This window comes from Colossoma macropomum, unplaced genomic scaffold, assembly GCF_904425465.1.
Source record: "Colossoma macropomum unplaced genomic scaffold, Colossoma_macropomum, whole genome shotgun sequence".
NCBI lineage: Eukaryota > Metazoa > Chordata > Actinopteri > Characiformes > Serrasalmidae > Colossoma > Colossoma macropomum.
This window is the reverse complement of record NW_023494802.1, coordinates 23,414,030-23,432,896: the sequence shown is the minus strand read 5'-3', so window position 1 is coordinate 23,432,896 and position 18,867 is coordinate 23,414,030. Positions and strand designations below refer to the sequence as shown.

The 18,867-nt window shown below is 38.1% G+C and overlaps 1 protein-coding gene across 1 annotated transcript in view; it reads right to left on the bottom strand.

Annotated features, from left to right (window-relative positions):
- The window catches only part of samd10b (sterile alpha motif domain containing 10b), a 117,333-nt gene that overhangs the window by 26,485 nt on the left and 71,981 nt on the right, over positions 1-18,867 (bottom strand). Inside the window, exon 3 of the mRNA XM_036591960.1 lies at positions 1,731-1,899. Within this exon, the coding sequence (XP_036447853.1) occupies positions 1,731-1,899 (169 nt within the window). The remainder of the gene's footprint in view (positions 1-1,730; positions 1,900-18,867) is intronic.

Genomic DNA, 18,867 nt, shown 5'->3' with positions numbered 1-18,867 from the left:
TCTGCTGCGAGCCTGGGGCAGAGGAAGGGCACAGTCTTCCTTCACTCTCTGGTGCCTTCTACTCTTTCTGCATTGTATAAATGAGAATGTTCTGGTCCCCTAGTGCCTTAATGATCCAGTCCAAAGCCATTAAATGATAAAGATCCATAACTGGATAGTCATAAGTGATATAACGTTGATTTATACCGGATTGGTTGGAAAGTGACTCTGGTATATGAACCAGTAACGGGATTTGAAATATTGTAGCATTTTAGAGGGCTGTAGAGAGATTGGAAGGTGTAGCATTTCATATGAAGCACACAGACTTGGTAAACAACATTTGCAACAACAATTTTTCAGCCTTGCCCCCATCTTATGTAACTTATTCAACTTTAAGTTGTTCATACAGTACCATGTGAAGGCTTGGACACACCTGATGGAATTTTCAGTCTTTTGGTACTGTTCATGCATTCTCTCTGACACAGATTACAATAGAGATTTTTCAATCGCAACAAACATAATTACGTATATGCAAACTGGAAGTAAACAAAAAGGTCTGATAAATTTAACAATACTAACTGAAATGAACTAAAAATCAAAAGAAAAAACATTTTAGAAATAATAAAAGTCTGTTTTCAGTGAGGTCTGGTTTCACTAAATGAGCACAAAGAAAATACAATCATATTTCCTTTGTAAATGATGCTGTTGAAAAAAAATTTGTAGTGTTTTAGAAGACACTCGTATACAGACTGGCTTAAAAATGCAATATTAGCAGTTTTGTGTGCAGTCCTGCCTGAACTGGGAATTGAACCTCGATTATCCATATGTGGGGCAACTGTGTTATCCACTATGCTAGTCAACCATGTGGTGTTGTATTATTGCTTTAGGTTTCTATTAGACTTAACATGCTCATACTTGCTAACGAATGCACAATAAATAGCGGTGTACAATTATATATACTACATACATACATAATTATATAAATACATACTATTTATTATGACAGTGGAAAGTTTTGGAAGCAGCCAAAAAGTGGGTTACATGACTGCCATGGTCTTGTGTGACTGCAAAAAAATCACTCACAATGTCAGATTCATAATTTTGCCTAATTTTGTACCTCTAAAAAATATAGATTATTTCTGCAAATATATTGGAAATATTCAATACATTACGCAGCCCTAGCTCAGAATATATATAACTTCAAGCTTGTTGGAAAAGCATCCCATGTCAACAAGCTTCTAGAATGAAAGCCACCATATTGATAACAAAATTATGATTTTACAGGAGAAGGAAGAAACATACTTTACTTTTAATGTAAGTCAGTGTAACCAGACTTTTTTCCAAGTAATTTTGGGCCATTTCTTTTGGTCTGTTCATCATGAAATTTATGCACAATGCAAAATCATTTTCAAATTATGTCAGAAACTGAAAAACAAAAATAGAGATACGTGGTTTTGTTTTGACAGCAGCAATAAGCTGCATCAAGGCAAGGTTACACATTTTGATTTAACACTTTTTTTGTTCACTGCATAATACCACGTGTTATAGATTGATGCCTTCACCATTTATTCTAAAACATGGAAAACAGTCAAAATAGGGAAACCTTTCTATGAGTTGGTATGTTTTGACATGTACTGTATCTACTGCATCTTTTGAATGGTAGGTATGCTAACATAGTGTAACCATTTGATAGCCAGTGATGCTGTTGAGTTACAGGTATGGCAACCAACTGTATGGGGTATTGTACATACCTGTGATGGCGTGATGAGAAAATGCCTCCACGTACGTCAGGTAGTTATGTGGACAGTGCTTCTTCAGCCACTTGCACACGTCTTGTTGCGTCCACAGCACTACAGGCTTTGACAGACTGGACAGCGTTGGACTGGTGTGATACACTGCAAAGGCCTCACCTGGACGAATCTGCACATGAGAAAAGCACTATCATCAACCTCCTCATCATCATTATAATCATCAACTGTTATTATCACTGCCGTTATCCCCCTTATCAGCAGTGGCATCAACAGCAATGACACATTTATCTTTTTTATCAGTAGTTATCCTTATCAGTGTTTTCATTAGGCTTTGTAATTACCATTGCTATGATAACATCTTTGTAATCCATCCAAGTTTAACCCCTTAAAATCCCAGGCTCATTACATACTAAGGCTTATAATTCAGTAATTATAGGGACTTCAGTGCAAACTGACTGAGCTATTCTTAGGTTGTAGAAGTGTGTAATAAAACTTGTTGGGCCCTGGCTATTTAAGGAGTTAATAAAATTTTATGCACTTCAATCTGAACAACTAATTTGGCATTATAGAAAGCTGGCAATAAATTCAGTGCTGAAGGACGAATGTCATTTTGGAGTGAATCTAAATTAAGTATGCACAATATATAGTTTGTTGCTGTGAGCATCCTGACCAATCACAGATGTTCCTCAAGTATTTCTGAACCAAGGAATCATGTGATCCAACTAATGTAAATAATTTTGGTCAACATAATGCAGGCTGAGCTTTAGCCTTGTTACATCCAAGGCTCACAACTGTGTTTTAATAGGGAAGTATTTCACTCGTTTTTATTTAATATAGTTCAGTGTTCTTTGAAAAACAACTGCAAAGAATGTAAAACAAATTAAATGTAAGAATGTAAAACAAATTAAACCTTAATTTAGTCTTTGTATAAAGTGTTTTACCCTGTTATCTACACCTCTGTGAAGAAAAACGTTCTTGGTTTTATATGCTAATGACCACAGATCTCATTGGCTGTCTGAGTGTAGGGGGCAGGGTATGTGGTTTGGACATTGCACTATGGTAGAGATCTTAACAATGGCTGCCGTGGAGCATAATATAGTAAGGCAGAGGACAGCAAGGTCTAATTATCCTATGGAAAGCCTGTTAACATCAATGAAAAACAGTTGACTGAATCAGTCACTAACCCAGAAATGTTTGTTAAATGTTTGCAATATGTGACATTACTGGTTATCATTGTTCTGTCCATCAGAGACACTGCAGCTACACAACAGTAAAAATATGAAGACTGGCAGACTGAGCATGGTTATTTGAGAGGAGTGGGACATTTGTTTAATGAAACACAGCATTCTTCTTCACACTTCACAAATAAAGATGGTAGATACAATGACACCATATATGTCATGTACGGTAAGGCAAATGCAGTTTTGATTATTATGTTTCCTTTAATATCCTGCAGACATTTTACAATTGCAATGTATAGTACCAGAATCACAGTGCAATATTTATAACTTGTCTATATCATATATCCCAGATCTAAATCACTTCATTTTACAAATAATACATTGAGTTTTGGTTGAGGTCTGTCTGATTGTATTAGTAGCACATGAAGGTGTAGCATCAGGTCATGTCAGATGTGGGTCTGGGAATAGTGTTTGCTTACACACACACTCATATATATATGCACGCCTGCACACACACACACACACTCACACCACTGCTCTATTAGGTAGTGTTCCTCCAAAGTCAACATGAACTCACTTGACATTTTGACAGATTAGGCCTCAAAACTGTTTCTGTTTCTGCACTATACCGGAGCATCTAGCTTTCTTTCTGCTTCTTCAGCCCCTTCTTGATTTGAACCATTCACTCTCTATCTCTCTCTCTCCATCCTTCTTTCTCTAAGCATGTGATGTAGAATGTCTGATTTGCTCAGCTTTTCTCCTCTGTAGCAGAAGTGTAACTGACAGTAGTAGATAAGGGTCAGACTGTATCTGACAGACGTGCGGTGTCAGCTACAGCACTGCCTCCAGAACAGCTCAGTAAACGCTCTCTGATCTCACAATAGCCTGAAGAACGACAAGTCCCCCAGCACCATACACACCAATCACACACCTTACACACCAGAGGTGAAAAGTTCCACTGCAGTGATAATTCACTTCAATACAAGTAACTGCACAAACCCAATTACCAAAAATTTGGGACAGTAGGTAAGATGCATATATAAACAGAAAGGAGTGATTTATAAATGTTCTCTAACTTATATTTGAATGAAAACAGTACATGTTTGGGTTTAAAAGGAGCATCCAGAAAAGGCCCAGTCCTTTCTAAGTGAGGTTGGGTCATAGCTCGCTGTTGCCTAAAACATATCAGCAAAACATCCAATGGTTTAAGAATAATCTTCCTCAGTGAATGATTGCAACGGTTTTCAAGTTAAGACTGTCCTATCCCGCAACAGCCAGAAACTCTGCCAATTTCTTTGGACTCAAGCTCATCTAAAATGGACTGATACACAGTGGAAACATGTACTGTGGTTTGACAAATCAATCTTTCAGAAATAATGAATGTTGTATTCTCCAGACCAAAGAAGAAGAGGACCTTCCAGATTGTTACCAGCGTAAAGTTCAAAAGCCAGGGTCTGTCATGGTATGGGGAATATTAGTGGGTAACATGCATGTCTGTGAAGGCACTGTTAACTCTGAACACATTTTGGAGCAACAAATGCTGCCTTCTAGACACTGTCTTTTTCAGGGATGTCCATGATTATTTCAACAAGACAATGCCAAGCCACATTCTGCACGTTTGACAACAGCATGGCTGCCTAGTCAGAGGGTGCAGGTGCTAGACTTACTTTACAGCAGTCCAGACCTGTCTACCATTGAAAACATGTGCAAATTACAACAGTGAAAGACACATACAGATGCACAGTTGTAGACATGTATAACCTAAAGAATGGTAAAAAAATCGACTTTCAAAATCAGATCACTTTGTGTTTTCAGCCCACAAATGTTTATTAAGTGTTGATAAAAAGGAATGGTGATGTAACACAATAGTAAACACGTATCTGTCCCAACTTTTCTGAAATGTGCTGCAGGCATCAAATTTGGAATTAATATGTACTTACAGAAAAACAATAAAGTTCATAGGGTAAAACATAAAATATAGTGTTTTTGTACTATTTTCAATTTAATACAGATCAAACAGAATTTACTAATCACTGCTTTCTGTTTTATTTAGCATTTCACATATCATCCCAATGTTTTTGGAACTGGGTTTGTTTAAATAAATAAGATTATCCTTGTAAGAGTAAATACATGTTTATTGAGAAATTACTTCATTAATTTTTTGGGGTCACATTCTAAAAATAAAGCTGGCTATTTTCTTTGAAATAACCTGTACAAACAAAACTAAATCAAAACTTGACATTACTATTAAAGGCAGGTTTACACTGTGCAATAATCATCAGAATAATGTTGTCACAGATGAAAAAACAAAAAATTGTGGGAAAAAAAATTATTTGTTTGTGGGGTGAAATCCATGGTCTTTGAATGTTTAATATGTCATGCTTGATGCCAATTTACTGTCTCTGTGACCAAAGACAGCCTACAGTTTGGTCCACGTCAGAAATATTGGTCCAAAATCTTGTAGTTGGACAACTGCTACAGTGCACATCTAAAAACAAGCAATAAAGAGCTGTGTGTGCATGAACGCTAAATTAAAGTAAAAAATGTATTGTCCACAAGTTTAAGAATATTAGCTTACGTTATTAGTTTGGCCCAGCCCTCAGTTCACATATAATGACCTGCAGTAAAATAGCAGTGCTAGATACTACACAGTGGACAGAAAAATTAGCCTACTGACCTCAAGTTCATTTTGAAGTATGAGCATTTCATGGAGCTATTTTCACCAACCAAGAACAGCTCCAGCCTTTCCTTCTCAGTCATTTAAAACAAGTTTTGTACAGACAACTACTCGCCACTGCTATGCAAAGGGTTTTTATGCTTGCATAGTCCTATCTTTCAGCATAAAGCAAAGCATTTTGTTGCATTGTAAATCAATTGCCAGAAAATCTTTATCATATAATGTGGCATGCAGATTTGCAGCATCTTGGGCACTGTGACATGCAGTATAAAACATAAAAAACATAAAAATATAAACGTATATGACCACTGTAATTGTACAATGTAAAGAGGGTCTCACAGAGAAAAGTATAGACCTAAGACTAATTATATCATTTTCAGATTTCTTTCTGTGTAATATGTAAAGCACATTAGAACATTAGCTAACATTTGCTGAATTAGCCAGCTAACAGGCCCTCACAACAGAACCTTCGCTATGGTTAAATTTCATACTTCAGTGATAATACATTTTTCATGTGGTGATAATGCCACTTTATAGTTTTAACCCCCGTGTTTGTTTTCCGCTCCCACCGAAAATCTGCATCATTTGTCCCATTCCCATTTGCAACCTAAATGTTTTGTCCCGCCCCCAACCACAGACCTGTGTAACTGGTTTCCATCTGCATTTGGTGACTGCCATAGGTCAGACTTGGCTTTAGTTGGTTTTACTGTCATTTATTCACCTTTATTAAGTGGCCATCTGACTGTTCGAAGGCACTGCTGTTTCTATAGCCTGCAAGAAAGCAATTCATGATTGGTTGCTTCTATTTAGAACTAGTTTAGGACTTCTAGTTAGAATTAATTTATATCATATTTTTTGTTATTTGGCTTTTAGATATTATTTATATATGCCAATTATTCATCGATGGCTATCATTTTGTTTTGGTTTTTCATTGATTTGCAGGATTTTTCTACATGCATGTGTTTTCCCGTTCCCATGCACACTGTGTGGGCCTGTGACATTGAACAACAACTGTGACATAGCAACAAAGAAGCTTTTCCTGACGGTTGTATCTAAGAAATGTGCAACATTAAAAGGATTTGTTTGAGCTGCTTTGTTGTGTATGGTGTGCATTTCAAAAAGCAGCACGAACTGAGCTATGGACATCCAAGCTATATGTGAGAAAGAGCTCCTGAACAAGAGAGCTGCCTAACTAATGGCACCCTTTGCCTGTTTTGTGAGGAGCAAAGGGTAGTTTTAGTTTGAAGACACTTTGCTGTTTGATAGTTACAGATTATATTTTTAATCAGTAATCAGTAATTCTTTCTATACCAGAATACATTTTTAAAGTAACTCTCTGTTTAATACTACTAATAGTTGTAATTTCTTACTTTCCACCTCTGCAAAATCCACTGCTTCACAACAGCAAACAAACCATTCAACAGAGAAAATAGATATGGTTGTAATCTGATTAGTTCTAAAGATTGCCTTTCCCAACTTAATCAAACTCACATTAGGCAGCTGTGTAAATGCCGCTTCTCTAATTACACACAGGCTGCATTCTGAGTGTATTTGTTTGATTTTAAAGTTGGGACATTTTGATAGGTCACATTTATGCTTTTGTTGCTTATGAAAATGGCAAACAGTATTGAAAAATCGAAATGCTGCCTCATTGTGATGAAAAACAGTGGCAGCTGGCGCAAAAAATACAAGGACTATTCCTCTAATTCACAAAGATGACAAGATAGCAACCCTGACTCACACTTGCTTATTTGCTTAAATGTTTTTCACTACTTATTGTTGACTGAGCACTTCATTGGAAATGCAGAAGCAAACACTTATAAATAGCTGCTACGCATATAGTTCTGTTTACTATGTGCTGTATGCTAACCAATAATACGTCATTGAGCAGCCTGAATATACAGAAAGTGTGTGTGTGGCTGGATGCATATAAGAGTATGGCCTATAACTGACTACAAATATGGATATAGCATGTAACCAGTGTTTGAGTAGTTACTCAATAAAAGTCATCTATTACAAATTACTAATTCTTTCTCTCAAACTGTTATGGGATTACTTTATCTATTACTTCCTGGAAAAGTAATCTCAAAACTCATTGCTTTACTTATGTTACTCTGTAAAATTTATGCAAATCTGTACTAGCTGGAAAGTTCAGTTTTCAGTAATTTATTTAGAAAGAAAGCAAACAGCAAACATCATTCAATAACTAGAAACTAGCCACTAGAAACAGTACAAAAACTAGTGCCTTGAATTAAAATCTATATGAATAAAATTACAGTGCTGGTTTTGAATGAAACTCGAGTTTGGTCTGTTTAGGTGAGTTTGGGCCTCTTCAGCATGGGCGTCTTTATCCATCCATATTCATATTTGCATTATTAGATGCTTTAGCACATTGCTCACTAAGGTTACAGCATATCACATGCTTGCATGCTGGTATTCACAATCTCAATCAAAATCAACCAAATTACATACAAGAACGGGCATTAATAATCTACATTATATGGCCAAAATTTGTGAACACTTGATCATCACACCTATATGAGCTTTTGGTCATCCATTCGAAAACCTTATTCTAAAGCCTTCACTCTTCTGGGAAGGCATTCCACAAGATTTTGGAGTGTTTCTGTAGGAATTTGTGCCCATGCAGTCAAAAGAACATTTGTGAGGTCAGGCACTGATGTTAGACAAGAAGGCCTGGCACACAGTTGATGTTTGTTTATCCCAAAAGTAATCAGTGGGGTTGAAGTCAGGGTACCAAAGTTTCTCCACACCAAATTTGTCAAACTCCAGAGTCATGCTGTAGCAGGAAAGGGCCTTCACCAAACAGTTGCCACAAAATTATAATCATATAATTGTCTAAAATATCTTTGTGTGTTGTAGCATTACCATTAACCTTCACTGGAACTAAGCAGCTACTTCCATTTCAGAACAACAGCACTCACAGTTGACCAGGGCAGGTTGAGCAGGGCAGAGACTTTATGAACTGACTTGTGGCAAAGGTAGCATCCTATGACAGAGCTACGTTTAAAGTCAAAGAGATCCTCAGTACAGCCTATTCTATCTCCAATGTTTGTCTATGGCAGGGACACTCAGTTCTGGTCCTGGATATCTCAGTTCTGGTCCTGGATATCTCAGATCCAACACACCTGGCTCTAATGCCCGAGAAAGCCTTCATTATCTGAATCAGGTGTGTTAGATTAGTGTTGAAGCTAAACTCTGCAGGGTGGTAGATCTCTCTAGGACCAGGATTGGTGATTTTATACACCTGTTAGCAATGAATGTGGTTAAAACACCTAAACTAAACAATTAGGAGGGGTGTCCACATAGTTTTGGCCATATAGAATATATAGAGGAATTTTAAAAACATTAAGCATAATTAACAATATTCTATCAGAGTCAGGCCCATGACACAATCCTATTCAGCCTGCGAAATTATTTTAATTTTCTATTAATATTAGCAGATTTAAGATTTAATGTGGCCCTTTTAGTGGTTGAGTTTGGGACCCCTGATTGAAACTGGAATGCATTATACTACTTTGTTACAGGAAAAGTAATTACATTACTGTAATGTGTTACTCTCAATACTGAACGTAACTGACTGCGAAGGTGGATATCGCAGCTGTGTGTGTGTGTGTAATGTATAAGGGTCGATGAAGGGGCTGGGGGAATCTGGCTGCTAATGGAATATTACCCTCTAAAATGCTCTGTCTCGCACAACTACACTAATGTGACCTGATGTCCATTAGTCCACAGGACAGATAGCAGTCCAAATGGAGGAAGGGACAGCCAGAGATTTAAAGCTGAAACAGTACATATGACCTCCAGCTCAGTTTACATTTATAGGAATGATGCAACCTGTTCACTGTGAGTCATACACAGCAGACAGGTGAGCTGGACTGTTTGAATTTGGCTTAGTTTTTAAGGGCCCGTATGACGCAAAACAAATTTCTTTCATTTTTTTTTAAAAAAGGACTCTCATAAAGGTTGTTAATGTTTCATAAATGTAATTTTCAGTCCAAACAGTTTATAAACAGTTTATAAATGATGTTAAGCAAACCATTTAGACAAATCTACCTATTTAGCCTGCAGCAGATTAGCTCCACCCATTCATGTTCATGTCAAAACAACAGCTCTAGTCCAGAGCCACACCAACAGCCTATAGGATTGTGAAAGGTTGGAAAATGATAGTGTGAAAAGGAATCAATGGTTTTGGTACATAATCCCACACAATCATAACAAAAATGTCAGATATGGCCCCTTTAAATAGACAGTTCAAAAGAACAAGAGGGAGTGGGCTGAAAGCAAAGAAAGAATCAGAAAAGAGAAAAGCAAATGACAGCAGAGAAATCGCAGTAACAAGGCAAACAAAAGAGTGACATGGAAACAATGAGCATGCCACAAAAATGAAGACCAAATGAAAATATACTGTGTATATACAGACTATATACAGTGCCCTGAAAAGGTATTTGCTCCTTCTGCTTTTTCTATTTTTGCATATTTGTTCCAGCACACCACAGTAAAAACCACTATCTTTGAATGGAGAAAACTTGGTGAATCAGTGGTGAATCTTCCCAGAAGTGGTCAGCCTACCATAATTTTCTCAATAGCACAGTGATGACAGAAGTCACAAAATAACCCAGACGAACAACTAAGGAAATGCAGGCCTTGCTCACTTCAGATAAGGTCAGCATTCACGATTGCACCATTAGAAAGAGACTGGGCAAAAAAGATATCAATGGGGAGCTCCAGGGCAAACACTGCTGCTAATCAAGAGGAACATGAAAACACATTTCACATTTGCCAAAAAAAAAAAACACACTGAAGCCTTTGGAATAATGTTCTGTGAAATGATGGGTCGAAAGTAGAACTTTTTGGAAAACAGGGGTCTCATTACATCTGACGTAAAGGCTTCAGAGCCTTATCTGGCTTTAGGGCCTGGGTGACTTGCCATATTTGATGGAACCATAAACTCTGCTCTCTGCCAGAACATCCTGCAGAACAATGTCTGGTCATCAGTCCATGATCTGAAGCTCAAGCGCAACTGGATCATGCAGCAGGAGAACAATTTTAAGCACAAGAGCAACTCAACTTCTGAATGGCTCAGAAGAAAAATATTTAAGGTTTTGGAGCAAATTCCTGACTTGAACTCCATTGAGATGTTGTGGCAAGTTTTAAAAGGGCAATTATGCTTGTAAGCCTTCCAGTGTGGTTGAATTAGCAGTTCTACCAAGTAGAGTGGGCCAAAAGTCGTGTTGAGCGTGTTGAGCTGTCCAATGATGCAGATGCAGTTGCAGATAGGTAGGTAGGTAGGTAGATAGCTAGATAGAAAGCTAGTTAGATAGATAGATAGATAGATAGATAGATAGATAGATAGATAGATAGATAGATAGATGGGGTGGGAGATAAGGGGTTAACAGAGACACCTGCCTTAATGTGACTTGGGCTTCTATTCCTCAGTGAGTAATGACTCTCATCATTGTGCTCTGAACTGAAGATGAGGAGAAGAGAGGGGGAAATGGAAGCAGTGGCGTATCTGTCTTTCCCATCAGCCCCTGCTCTCTCCCCTTCACCCTTTCTCTCCCCTCCCCATCCATCACTCTATATCACTTCCCCTGCCAGGCCCCAGGCAGTGAGTGTCCACCCTTGAACCCCCGAGACCCACTTCTGTCCAGCACGAGACACACTGCCATTAATAATACACATGGGGCTCAGAGCATGGGTAGAGAGAAGAGCGAAATTAGGTTAAAGCATGAAAGGGCAGCCTATGTCTGAGAGCATATTGTGTACTTCTTGTTTGCTTGTTTGTTTTAAAATGCTGGTTTTGTGAGGTCCTGTATGTACCGTACTGCTAATAACAACTGTGGTAAATTACAACATAGGCAATCTCATCAAAACATTAAATTATAAGCCAATGATTTTTTTTTTAAATTACTTTTGGTCATATATGCATCCTATCACATATATACGTCTACAGGGCAGTAACTTTCCTTTTATTCTAATGCTATATAACATTGCAGTTTATAATACAAGTGTGATACAAGGTCAGCATGACCTACGCTGAGATGAAACTGCAAACAGACTACAGACTAACCATTGGCATACCTTCAGATGTGTATTATACCAAAGACTTTGCAGTTGTTATAGAAGCAGAAGAGATCACATAAAATCCGCCTACAATATTTTGAATGTTTTCCACTGAATTTGCTTTATGCTGGCTAGTTGGACCTCAGTTAGAAGGCAAAAAATATGTTGTATTGTTTGATTTGGTAATCAGGCTGACCCCAGGCTGCTTATTTGAGGCAAACTGTGAAGAAGCCCAGAAATTTCAGAGATGGTAGAATTCCATTTTTAACATTTTTGCCTAAGATGCTACTTATGTTTTTATGAGTGGCTATTTTTTCACTTTAAACATGCCTCTTTGAATTGAGTGGGATATTTGTGGTTTGCTTATCAGGGATACCTGATGCTTTGCTGTTCGTACAGCTCCAGCATGCTTACAATGCAAGGTCCCTCAAAGCTAGCCTTTTTTCCCTGTATGACATACTTCATTTTGACAGCTAATGATTAATTGTGACAGCTGAACATTCAGAGTGTAGTATTAGTATGCACATCAGCACTACACCCTGCTTTCTGTGTGTCACTGCATGCATTTTGGTCTTCACTCAAAATAGAAGGAAATATTCTTAAGGGATCTGAGGCAAAACTAAATTAATCCTCTGCTGCTCTTTCTTCCTTAATATTTCATATGCAACTCCTCTCTGGTGAGTTATGTTTCTCAGTCTCTCTGACCTGGGCTCTAGTCCTCATGGCTGGCTAAGTCAGATATCTGAATATTTCTATGAATTTAAAACTTTAAGTTGACTGTCCCAAATGACTCAAGCTAAATACAAAGAAAATGTAATGTGGACATAATGTAGCTTGCATATATGATCCAGCTAAAATGTCCATGACAGTTTAAAATTAGCAAGTTCTGTATGGAAGCAGTCAACGTTAATATTAATGCAAGCAAATTGCTGCTGTCGAAAGAAAACCTCGTATCTTGATTTTTCTGTTTTTGACATAATTTAAAAATGCCTGTTGGCCTTTACATTGTGTGTAAATTTCATAAAGAATGGACCAAAAGAAATGACCCAAAATGACTTAAAGCAAAGTAGGGTTTTTCCTTCTCCTGTAAAGTGATCATTTTGGATATATGAGGTTTTATTCCGACAACAGCAAAATGTTACCTTGCCCCATTTCAGTATTAATCTTATAATGTTTTTTATCAACCAGGTGGACAACAAGAGTAGATCTATTTGGCCATTTCCCCTAGAAGCTCCAGCTCACTTGAATGTGAGGAGACAAAAACTGAATTTTTAAAAGTTTAAACTACACCTGTGCTCACCCAATAACAATGCCAGTGACGTGGGACGTGACAGTGCTGAGGGTACAGCAGCACCCCCGGATTTCAGAGGATAGTTCTCTGAAACTGCTAAAAATAATAAGAAAATGTCTAAACTTTTAAACTAATTTGAATGCAGTATGACCTATGCGTGTTTGTTCTAGAGTGGAGCTGGTATTTCTATGTTTTATTCATATATTCAAAATCTATAGTAGCCTGAATTATCTGAATTAACAATGTATTTCATTAAAGCTCGTTAAAACCCGAATCGCTTCCCTTACCAACTGTTGGGTGCGAAAATGTGTGCAGAGCTGTAGGCCAGTTCTAAGCCCCAAACAAGCCTAATCTTGTTTTTCAAACAATAATGATGTCTTATGCTTTAAATGCATTCTTTATAGTGTCCCCCACTTAGTGTGTTACTGCAAATAATTTGCCATGACATCACCAAGTCACACATATGCTGCTTAAAGTTTTAGCACATATAATATAATGTTAACTGACTGTGTTAGCTTGCATTCATTTTTATCTGCATAACATTTTGGTAGAAGCTCCTTAAATAAACTTACAAAAACAGATTATATGACTAGTCAAAGTAGGAATAAGACAAATCTTGTGGAAGCCTGCCTTGCTCAGATTTGTTTAGTTTCAGACATTTGCATGCAGGTTTTGTCTTCCTTTCTTATTCCTTTCTTTCTGTTGGTTAATTCTTCCATTTCATTCCAAAAGTATTGGCTGGTGTTGATGTCAGGACTCAACAGGACAGTCAAGTTCTTCCATACAAACTTGGCAAACTTTACTGGCCTTGCTTTTTGTGCATAGGGGCGGTGTCAGGCATAAATAGGCAAGGAATCCTCTCTAGAATGCTGTAGAATATTATTATTATATTATTATTTTCTCTCACTGGGATTAAAGGGCCCAGGCCAATCCTAAGACTTTTATCCCTCCTCCACCAGACTTTACAGTTGCCACTATTCATTCAGGCAGGTAGGGCCATCCTGGCATCTGCCAAATTCAGATTCAGCCATTAGACTTCCAGATGGAGACGCATGATTCATCACTCCTAAATGTGTTTTCACTGCTTCAGAGCCTGGTGGTGGTGTGCTTTACACCACACCAATGCAGCAGGGATGTAACTACATCACACAGTGACTAAACTAACTGCCAAATATATGTATTACAACAACTGTCAGTTTGTCTTTTATTTTTTTAACCAAATCATTGCTCCTTTTTATTCATCCATAATTGTTATGTACTTTTCCTTTCATTTATTCCTTTCCCAACCCTCTAGTCTTCCATAAACTGCTATTACAGTTCCATAAACATCAGTTACACTCTTTAATTTTATTTATTAATCATATACCTATTTACCCATTCATTTTCAGCTGAAAATACATGTTGACACCTAGATATACTAAATTAATTGATTTTATCTTTTCTCTCTGTCTCTCCGTTTCTGTGCTTTCTGTGTCTCTTTTGCTTTCTTCCTCCTCTGTCCTCACTGATTACTGAAAAAGCTAACATTAAAAGTACTTTATAGACATTTGTCTCTACCAAAACCGCAGCTAACAGGAAGGAAGATACTCACACAGTTAATCAGACATAATTCAGCCAAATGTACCAGCTGGTTAAGAGTGAACTTTCTCATGTTGGTGCTGTAGTATGTTATAAGTAGTTGTTATTGAGCTGCCATTTCTCATCTAATTGCTAATATAGTAACTACAGAGCCTGTAGCCTAAACAGAGCAGCTACTGGAACTAGACTAAAGAATGATGATTTAGCATTTTACTATCATAATCTGTTACTTACCCTCACAAACTCTCACACTTTATCATAGCCATGTTGTATGTTAGCCTATAGTATGTGTGGTGCATACCTTGAAAAGTTACATCTCAAGAAGTCAGAGTTGCTCTGGGTAGAGTTAGCATAGCGTCTCGTACACAGAAATGAACACAGCTAAGTCTATGGCCAAACCACCGCTGTTCTGAGGTCAGCTGAAAGTCAGTCACTGGTGATTATGTAATCTCATTGTTGTTTCCACACTGAATCTCATAAAACTCTTTCAAAAACTATAGAGGACCTCAGTATCCTTATAGTTACGAACATCATGGGCACAGATAACTAACTGAAGGCTTGAGGCACTTACACATAGCAACAGTGGCTAAGCAGTGGGTGGTGAGTGTGGCTTAGAGCATAAACGTTTGATTGGCTATAACACAGCAACAGCCCTCACAAAAAACATATGTCACTATCCTAAAAAATGTGGCCTAAAAAACATTATTGTCCCACTTCACTGAAAAGCCCTTTGAGGGGCTACGTCCTCAGTAGGCTACCATATTATTAGAATGCCGCTATTTCCACGTTAAATCTTATGAAGGTGAAAAAACCCATTCTGCAAGTGCCAAGGTCTGGACCTCGGTGTCCTCATAGCTAGTTACGCCCATGCTTAGCAGGGCTTATGGTCATCTTAGGCTTATGTGTGGCTGCCTGGCCTGGGAAACCCAATCCATGGAGCTGTCCTCTGGATGAAATTGATTATAGAGGCACTCTGGAACTTGGCAGTGAGTGCTGCAACCAAAGACAAATTTTAGGCAAAGGCAAATTTTATGCACTATGTGCTTTAACACTTGGCAGTCTTGCTTTGAGAGCTTGTGTGGCCTACCGCTTTGTGCCTGAGTTATTGTTCCTTCAACATGTTTCTACTTCAGAATAACAACAGTTACAGTTGACCAAGGCAGTTCTAGCAGGGCAGAAATTTGATGAAATGGCTGTTGGAACAGTGCCATTCTATTACAATCATGTATTGTATGTGTGTCTTGATACTAATTTATCTTTAATCTGCTAGTTCTTTGTCTTTCCTCCTTTTTCTGCGCTCAGCTCCAGGATCCTTCACTATGCCTGTCTTCCTTTGTATCTCTCTCTTCCGCTGACAGTTCAGCCCTCCTTTCTGTATTCAACTTACTCAAACTCTCCTCTGTTTCTCCTCTTTCCATTCTCCTCATTTTCCTCTCTCCTGTTATCTGTCTCTCACCCATCCTCTCTCTCTTCAGTTGGCATCTAAACCACATGCCCTTGTCGTGTGTCTCTGGGTGCCCCCAAAGAAGCTGAATCAGGGATTAGGTCTTTCAGAGCCAGGAGGCAGATAACTCTTTAAAATTCCAGCCAGTCTCTCTCACTTCACTTCCTCCGCCTCTCTTAAACCATGACAACAACAGATATTGTCTTGAAATCCCCTTCTCCTCCTTTACAAATTGAAGGTCGGGACACTTTAGCCAATTAGAGCAGGCAAGTAGTGTGTTAGCATTGTTATCACAGTGATTTGAAAACTTAAAGTGACTTTAAAAGAATGAGAAAATGTCAATTTACACCAGTTAAACCTTAGACCTCTAGACTTGTTATCATTATTTTGCTATTCCATTTAAACGTAAGTTGCATGATTGATCACATGGTCATGTAAAAAATGACATTTATTTTCAGGCTTCATGATTTCTGGGAACTATAAAAATATATGTCTGTAGACCTGTGCCTGGCCATGTTTAGTCAAGTAATCGCATTAACAGCCCCCCAGTGATGGTAAAAACTCATTTGATCTGATTTTTTTTCCCTGTGGTACTTGGGTAGATATAAGCTAGGTCTTACACATCTGATTAACCACCAACAATTAGGCACTACCACTCATGATTTCATTTTCAATGGGTGAGAAAAAACATTACTCCTGGCCTTCTGGAAATCCTATATATATGCACCTGACTGTGAATACTAGCAGCAGCATGAAAAGGTTTCAGACAGTTGTTAGAAATGGAAAACAGCAGAGACATCTGTATGCTAGCGATCTTTAGTACAGGAGTCAGTACAAAACTTCATACAAGATACAATATGTTTTAATACTTGTTATAAACTTGTTTACAAACTTCAAACATATGTGTTGAATCTAGAAAGCGCCAAAAATGTTTGTGAGCATCACCATTAGCCTAGCACTAATACACAGTAGCAATCCCACAGGAATGCTAGCTGAAATTAGCATTATGGAGATGTTTTTTCCTTATTTTTCCTTATTCTGAGTTTTGACATGTATGACCTGAACTGGGGCCTAGCTCTAAAAGTCGTGGTTTGTCAATCATAATAAAATCAGAAAAGTGAGAAATATCAGATTACATACTTTTGTTATTGATGACGATAAGTGCAACTAATTGCAATCTAAGGCAAACATAAAACAGTGAGAGAATGTCAGTTCATACCAGTTAAGCAACAGTAACAACAGTGCTTTGGACTGAAACATAGTATAGCGTTGCTTTAATCACATTCTGGTGTGAGCAGATCCCTCCTGACCCTCTCTCTCCTCTCTTTCTCCCTCCTCTCTCTCCTCGTCAGTACTCATCCTTATACTCAAACTTTTATAAAGCTTCCTAGACTCACAGCCACTGTAAATGGTGCCAAGTTCCCACACAGTCTTCTGCTCTCCTCTAGTCTTCATCCCTCCATCATTCTCCTCCATCAGCACATAGCCCAGGGACTGCTTCCTGCTTTCTCTATTCTGCTCAAGGCCAGATTACATCCTCTGCTTTCCTTCTCAATGTAGGCATACATATACGTGATGAAACCTGGGATCAGGTTAGCTGCAGGGCTCCTCGCTATGACTATAAAATGTCACAGGACATGTTTTAGAACTTTCACTGCTTTAAGAACATGGCTTACTTCTCCTTTCCCAAAAGGAAATCTCAAAAAAAAAAAATCCACCTTTATGTTCTTAGCTCAGACTTGGGAACTGGTGCAGTTTCTTCATTTTGATGAACAACCGAAGGTGGAGCTAAGGAATTTTAAAGAAATGGTGCTCCTTATTTCTACAGCAATGAAAGCTGTAAAACATGTACGGCTGCAGTGATGACTACAACAATGTTAAAGTAACATGCTAACCACAGCGGTGGGCATGGCACTGCCATAATCACGCATACCTCCTCATTTTTAATTATATTTATCATTATAATTATTATTTATTATTTTGAGTAGGGGGCGAAGGTGTGCTCGTCAAAGCATTGTCCGATGGAAAACATGTGTTGTTAGCACATGGATGTAGCTGTAGTTAGCATGGCTGAAAAGGCTCTCCAAAATAAACAAAATTAAGCATGTACATGTGTGTCATATATCTTGAGAACACATTACATGCGGTAAAATGTACATTACCACTCACAAGGGAAAAATAGTTAACTAACAATAGCATTTCGCCAGCTTGCTTGTTTGTGATGTTGATTACTCTGCCCATTAAAACAGCTCGGACTACAGAAATTTGTTTGCGGGTTTTGGAGGGGGCATACTCTTGTTTGTGGCAGATTTTGTCACAGACCAGTACCGAATGTTTAACAAGTTGTCTCCAGACATGAATTCTCATTACAAGATCATGTCTGTTCGTAACTCCATTAAAGTTACCATTTTAGTTTAGTAAAGTTTTAGTCCAGCAACAATATTCAATATCTTTCATCTCACCTACTGACTTGCCTCAATGGAGGAAAAAATATCACGAGCAGTGTTAATGGACGTTGTTAATTTTACTCTCACATGAGGCTAGATTTTCTTGTTGATGGTGAAGATTACTTGGTGAGGAGCCTTTGGACAAAAGTACATGATTCAAGATCAATGCCGAAGGCCTCCACACAGAGCCTAAATTTGGAAGGAATGGAGTCTAATTCAGCTACACTGGGCAAGTATGGGGGTTTTAGGTAAGCCGTATGATTTTGAGATTTGTTTAGTTACCACAGAGGGGGTCACCAACCTGCAGCTGTAATGAGGAAACCAAACAGATCAAAGGGCCAATCTCCTCTCCTCGCCAAACGCTGGCTGGTCTAATCACAGCCGGGCTTTAATGAGGTCCGCCTGCTGCATGCTAAATACAAAACACCATGCTGC